Consider the following 7573-nt stretch of genomic DNA (forward strand, 5'->3'; position numbering starts at 1 on the left):
GGAAAGAGTTGGTTGCTTAGTGTAGGTCTTGATAATTCAAAGCCATAAAATTTGGAGACTTCATTGGTAGGGCCCAAATATCTGATGTCCTTCTGGGAAGACACCAGTTTGGTGCACTGAGTTTAAACTATTAAAGGAGAAAACATCTGCCAAAGATACGTGTTTGTGACTACCTGCAAACCCAGATGGTTTAGGGTAAGTCAACCAGGAGATTCCATTTTGTGTATCACTTTTGAAGGTAGTTTAGATTTTAAAGCTGTTGGGATCCCACATGTTCTTTTGGCTTCAAATCAAATTTAAAGAAGCAGTACTTATGAAAAAGGGGCCTGCTCAACATTTGTTTGGGAAAATAATTAGTGAATCTGAATGCTTTAACTCTTAATAAAGATGCCTCCTTCCAGATTGTCTAACACAGCTGTTACTTGGTATTTCCTATTATGCATAGTTGTCTGCTCCAGAGTTCAGTTGTCACCCCTACAGCACTGAAAGTATGTTAATCAATTGGAATAGGAAGCTGTACCATAAATCTTGCCCACTAAGGAAATCAGTAAGGTTTTGTAGTCTTATACTATGCTCGTATAAAACATGGTTGCTTCTAGAATTGCTTACTTGGTATGTGCGAGTTAAAGAATTCCTTTTGACATAAAATACTTCCTATCATATGAGACAATGATCTGTGTATTACATGATACCTGCTACAATCAGGCTGATGTTTCTCATGAAAAGTTACAAAACTCTTTACTATATAATAATTTCATAATTAAAAGTATCTTTAAACATCTTCCAACCCCTGTATGTTGTTGCTTTCTCCCAGTGCATACCTTTTGCAAATTTGCAGGCAAATAAAATACTAGTTATCTGATACATTAGCAATTAAGTCTACCAATATGCATTCTCTAATTCTAACAATAGTACTTTGTTGTATTAGTTACAAATAGTACCAAACACAAACGCAATTAAAGAGAGTTAAGAAGAAACTAAAAAGTTGATGGTCTAAAAATGTATTGCAGTAATGTTCTTTTTTAATGAACACCTATTACTTTTCAGAAGTTATTACATCAGAAGGCTCTACATAGCAGGGGGTTACAAGGTTTAATAACATTCCTCTCAAACTACTGAAGTGTATTGTCTTCCAGATTGGGTTTGCAGGTATCTTTACAGAACTTTGCAATGTTACCAGTTTGAAGGTTAAGTACTGATTTATCATAGGCTTAGAAAATATGAAGGGAAGTGAAAATGTTGTCATGTCAAGATATCATTGCTTCATCTATTACTTTAAACGTAAGTGAACTTCTTTCTGAAAGGTATGCTTAAGCTCAGCCAGAGGGCATTGAGCTCACAACTAGCATTGTGTGTGAAATTCTCTGATTGAAAATCAGAGCTGCTCACTGCTGCTCTATGATTATCTGTATTTTCTCTTACTCTAATCATTTGAGTGGGCTACAGAAGTTAATATTCAATCACAAGTCTTTAATTTCCTAGATGGCATCTGGAAGGAGCTTGTCAGCTGAGAGAAGTTATTATCTTCCTTTGACCATTCTAGTATTTGTGTTGGTTTTCAACTGACTGAATGTTCAGTCAGCTGAGAAATAGCCTGCTAGTTTTCACTTTGAGAGCCTGACTTATCATTCACTTGGGAATGGGATATGTAATCCTCTCAGTTAGGAGCAGCCAGTTTTGTAATAAAGTACATCAGCTGTAAAGGGTTCTGTTAACTTCGTCTTTGTGAAAAGCCTAGTTAATCATTAACACTGATAGTAAAACAAAGTCTCCTCTAACAGAAAATAAAACTATAGTTCAGGAACTGCATCAGATATTCTGAATAATCACACAGCAATCTTCAAGTGGGTTCTTCTAAAACTATAGTTGAAAACATTACATTATCTGTAGGATAACTCCTATCTTTTGTTGAAAGACTCAGTGAATCATGATATAAAATACTGGCCTCTTATGGAAACTCAAAATCCGTAGAAAGGAGTTTCTCAGTGGTTGAGCACCACTGGCTTGATTCATGTTGATGCAAAGTAGGAGGTAACATTCAGCTGTCATCTCAAAAGACATTGTGTTTATTATTATTATTTATTATTTAACCAAGGAGGGTGCTCTGAGATGAACCCAAAGGCAAGCATGTTGGTAAGTAATAAGAGAGATTTCTAATAGTGTGTAAAATATGAAATAAAACATTAGGCTGTATATAAAAAATAAAATATTTTCCTGGGTGAACTCATAGCTGCTGCTTTCACATTATTGTGGTAATGAGTCATTCACATTTTAAAGAATTTTGGTACTGTTGAGAACAACAGTTTTGAAGCATTACACAGTTTTTAACTTGAAAAATACTCTAAATGTTGTCCCTGCACAAGTTAAATTTTTCAGTCCATCATACAGAGCAGTAATTATGCAGGTAATTTGTTCAACTTCAGTTTGTTCCCTTCTGTAGTTGTTACTTCATGGAAGTGCTGCTTTAGATTGGCAGAGATTTCAATCATGACCATTAGAAAATAATTATCAGAAGAAGTACCAGTTTCATTAATGATAAAAACAGTTAAGCCTCTGTAATTCAGGCTTTGCCAACCTGAGCCTAGTTTTGTGTTCATATTTGAAATAAGATTTCAGAGAGAGAGGAAGCTTCAATTTCCTAATGGAGGGGGTTCTAGAGGGAAGGCTGCCCATGTCTGAGAAGGTGTATGTGATGCCTGGGTCAGCTTGTCTGGGGGTGGGAGGGTTAGGGGTAGGCTGCAGGTACAGAGCTGCAGTGGGAGTGGGGCTGGGGAGGGGATGCCCAAGGAAGGTGGCCAGGAGAGTATGGCTGTGCGGGTGTTTTAGTTCAGGTGGTGTAGAATGTACACAGCAACAGATAGGAAACTTATTTTTTAATTACATGTAATTACATAATTTGAATAACAGTTATGTTAGTTGCATGTTGTTTGATATGTATGTATGTTTATATGTAATTAAAATATATAACTAAGAAGTCTGTATGTATGTATAGAAGGAGAAGAGGTTTGGAGAACAATGTAGGAGCTGTATAAACAAGAAGGAAGGAGGTGTGAAATATACCTGAAGGACAAACAGAATCAGGCTGAATTGCAGTACATAGAGATAGAGCCACTTACAAAGTTGCAGGCAACCATTCTCTACCATGATGTTTTATCACCTGAAATACTGTAACTGCATGTCTGTAGGAACATTGCTAGTCCACTGCATAGTGAAGTATGTGAAGTGTTGCACCCAAGCTGCCATCAGAAAGGAATCTGGTCTTCCACCACTTAAGTTTTCATCCAAGAAGGTGACAGTTTCCCACTCAGTGGGCACCAACTTCTTAAACTTCTTTTCTTGGAACTCCTGCAGCCATCTGACTGCACCTTATGTTTGTTAAAGTGAAAAAAAAAATATTTACAGTATTGAAATACAATAATTACTAATGTAATTGGTGCATTTATTAAATGCTAAATTGAAAATTGAAATGAAAATCTGAGATCATATGTCTGATATGATTTTCAAGATAAGAGTTTGTAGGCTATGGCGAAGATAAGTTTTCAAGGTTTCTTACATATGAAAGGGAGATCCTGCCCAGAACAGGGAGAATAAATCTCATATTTCTTACTTATTAGTGGAGTCCCAAGAACTGAAGATACTGCTTGAACACATGTGGAACTGCAAAGAACTGCCTCAGACTTGACAGTGACATTAGTGCCCCAAGCCAAAATACTTCAGGCCTCTTTTGCAGCCTCTGTTGTTCTTTGAAAATTAAGTCTTATCACTAAGGTGTCCTAAGATACTAAATTCCTTAATTTGCGTATTTTTGTATAACTTAAATGGGATTTTTTCATAGCTGTTTCTTGGTTCCTTTGTAAACTGTATTGTTTGGATCAGTAGAATCCTTAAAAATTGCTCCTTTTGACTAGTTCTGAATGTTGGGTTAGTTTGGGTTTTTTCTCATTGTTGAAGCTGCAGGAGTTAATTAATTTCTAGAGGATATTTTAGTGTAGAGGTCCTCCTTCCAGGCATTTGTAATCCTGATGAGTCCATACCTGCTCTAGGGATTCTCTAGCAGTGTTTACTTCAGAAAAAAGCAGCATGGTTTTTATTCCACCTAGCTTTTCCTGCATCAAACAGTGTATTGACTGTAAATAGATTTCAAAAAGAGTCCTCGTTAAAACGATGTTTGCATCAAGGTTCCACTTACACTGGGAATTCATCTTTTTGGAGCAAGTTAGATGAAATATTTTAAGGGAGTAAGTCACAATTAAGTCTGATGCATAAGCTCTTTTCTCCACAGATGAGCAGGTTGTTTTAGTTAAATATCACATTTTTTTTCCATTAGTGTGAAATTCCAGAGTGATGTCTTATGTTGTTTTTCAAGATTGGCTTAGGAAAGAATGATATAAGAACTGTTCAAGTACCTCATTTAATTTAAGTCATATGACAAATTCAAGAGTTTGTGTTGCTATGTTTATATACAAGGGAAGTGACTGGATGATCGATGCAAGTAATTGTAATAGTAACTGATGCTGGATTTATAGATATCTGTGTGCAAGAAATGATGCATTTTTCATATTTACCTCAATCATTTTATAACTGATCTTTTCATTTAAAATATATTTTTTAATTAAACTAAAATATCGTTATATGATCTTTAAGGTCCCTTCCAACCCAAACCATTCTATGATTCTATGTATGTTAAGCTTTGCTGAAAATTTACTAAGAATTCACACAATTATTTTTATGTTTGTGCTTTTCCCCTGAAAGGATCCAAGTGAATGACCAAATTGTGGAAGTTGATGGAATTAGTCTGGTTGGTGTTACACAAAATTTTGCTGCAACTGTTCTTAGAAACACCAAAGGGAAAGTCAGGTGAGTGTTGTAGAAGAAAAAAATTGTGATTGACTGCTCAAGATTACCTGGCGTTTTTCACAGGAGTGTCAATATACTCAGATGGAAGGAGATCTTTTCAGCCTCTTTGTGCCTTACCCACTTCTTTCTCAGTAGAGGGATGAGCTTAACAGGGGTGGGTATTACAGCTTTTTGGTTTGGCTTAGACTTTTAAAATATGCCTACTGGAAGAAGCGAAATTGCACGTGGAAGATGAATCTCCAGAGATACAGATTTCCATGGACCTCAAACTGTTTTTACCAACTGAATTAGGAAGGTCATGGGTGTTGATCAGATGGAAACTGTGCTGCCACTGATCTCCTCCCTGCTATACCACTGGTGAGACTGGCTATGTTACCACCTCAAGGTTAGGGATGTGATGAGCACTCTGGTGCTTGCAGATGCACCTCAGCACAGAGGAGAAGAGAGCGCTGGATGTGGTAGCGTTAGCAGCTTCCAAACTGAGTAGAGTAACATCCCAGTATTAATTCATTGAGCTGCATGAGTCCCTGCACCACGTCTGGATTTTTATGTATTCCTATGCTGTGGTTTATTGGAAGACATCCCTTTAAAAATCCATAAAATAATGAATAGGCTGGAAAATGTAACATACACTGCAAGTAGAATTCTAAACTCATGTAGATGCAAGGCTGTAAATGTTTGTAAAGTAAAAAGAACAGTGTTTCCCTAGAAATGAACTGTTTTATCATTCAAGAACCTATTCAGTCACATAGCTTTTCCATTTAATAGCTTGTTAAGTTCAGCAAAGATTTAACCCTACAAAATAAACCCCAAAATATCTTTGGTATATTGCAAAGCAACAGCAATTCTGTAGTCACCATTTGTTTCTTTCTCAAAATACTCTAGTGAATACAGCCAAATTTTTTAATTAATGAGTTCAGGACTGACTTATTTTGAACCATGACTAAAATACTGGTGGTAATATATGCAAGCCCTGTCAGTCGGTGTTACATGCTGGTGAGCACAATTCCACAGTGATTCTATACCCATTCCCGTATGATATTAGGGAATCATGTTGGGATGTGGATTCTGCAAAGAATAATGGGGTTAGTTGATCAAGGTTTTATTTTAAAGAGGTTGGTTAGGAAAAAAAGTTATCAAAAGTTGTAGTATAATTACAGGTCAATATACTTTTGTGTAACGTTCAGTGTTTTCATTACACCAGTACTAGTTCTGCAAAGACTCACACATGCTGTGAGTGTTTTTACTGAAATGAGTATATGCTTTAGGTTTTCTGCAGAGTTGAGACCTTTGAACATAAAACCCTCATGACAGAGAATAATGCCTTCCTGTGTTTCAGTACACAAAGCAAATACTATGTGTATTTTGTGTTTGATGTTTCAACTAAACAAAAAAAAAAAGTGCTCATACAAACCACATGTTTTATATACTATTTATAACTGGCTTAGTTTGTGTAATTATTAGTGCATGTTAGAGAATAATACCTGCTACCATGGAAAAATAATGGGTTTGGAGGAAGGAAGAAACATGAGTTTCAGAATGCTTCCAGAATCTTCTCTTGAGAAGTAAATTACAGTCAGACTGGTTGTAATCTAGATCCTTTTGTCATAAAATAGTGAAGTGTTAAAAGTATTTCTTCACTGTTGTTGAGCTCACGTTGTCAAGTGTACTGTGTATTCTGTGCACAGGAATCACTGGCTTCTGACAGGTCTCATTTATCAAGGATCAATGTATGAGCTTCTACATTTTTCCTTGTAAGCTTAAGGTACTGAGCTTTCACAGAAAAAATGAGCCAGTGCATTAGTGTCACAACTAGACTTAAAAATACATAAAAATATTTAAATAGAATAAAATTAAATATAAATTATTATATTAATTATAATTTAAAATTATATTATTAAATAAAGCAGATTAAGAAGTATCTACATGCACATCACCATCCTGCATGTTTAGCAGCCTCTTGCTAATGTCTATGTCTAATTAAAAGAAAGGAGTGGGTAGGATTCAGTGCAACACTCTCATTTTTGCTTCATTTTAAACTTTGTGGGGAAAAAAACAACAAAACTCAGGAAGACTGCTCTACTGCTTTATATAGGCCAACTGTGAAATGCATTATTTTTTTTTTGTGGTTTGTGGGAGGCTGGGAGTGAGATTTGACAAGGTGGCCAAGTGTTGGGTGGTGCAGGCTCCTGCCCTGCTTCTGGTCCGTTCCTGGAGTGTTGAACTGCCTGATGCTGTGCTGGCAGTGGTGAACTGTATTGGTTTTATCTACACAAAATCAGAATTATTCCAAAAAGCTTTTCCTTTGGAGATAGGGATTTCAGGATGCTTGATGTTTTGGCTTTACTGTAGTTTCAAAGATTTGCTTGTAAAGTAAGCAGGAGCTAATACTGACAAATTCAGATATGAAAGAAAATAACATTTATATCTTCCTGATTGTTTTTCTTTCCTGAATGACACAAGAGCTGTTTTGTAGAGAGAACAACTGTTTTCTGTTCTATCCTTTTTCCCACTTACACCTGTGTTACGAGCTGGGATGGTGAAACCCATTGTCTCCACTGGCTTTGGCAGACAGTTCTCACCTCCACACCTGAGCTGCTCTAGAACCCTAGGGACAACGTAAGAGGATCTTCTGGGGCAAAATCCCTGGCTTGCCCCCGGCCATCAGCTCCTGCCTGTTGGCAGTGGAGGGGGGGCACCATTCCCGTGGCAGCTG

General features: G+C 36.6%; 1 protein-coding gene across 3 annotated transcripts in view; it reads left to right on the forward strand.

Annotated features, from left to right (window-relative positions):
- The window catches only part of PPP1R9A (protein phosphatase 1, regulatory subunit 9A), a 134118-nt gene that overhangs the window by 76236 nt on the left and 50309 nt on the right, over positions 1-7573 (forward strand). For all 3 annotated transcript variants that reach the window (XM_009994912.1, XM_009994913.1, XM_009994914.1), the window contains exon 4: positions 4753-4857. In XM_009994912.1, coding sequence (XP_009993214.1) covers positions 4753-4857 — 105 coding nt within the window. The remainder of the gene's footprint in view (positions 1-4752; positions 4858-7573) is intronic.

This window comes from Chaetura pelagica, unplaced genomic scaffold (genome assembly GCF_000747805.2).
Source record: "Chaetura pelagica isolate M959 unplaced genomic scaffold, ChaPel_1.0 scaffold12, whole genome shotgun sequence".
Taxonomy (NCBI): Eukaryota; Metazoa; Chordata; class Aves; order Apodiformes; family Apodidae; genus Chaetura; species Chaetura pelagica.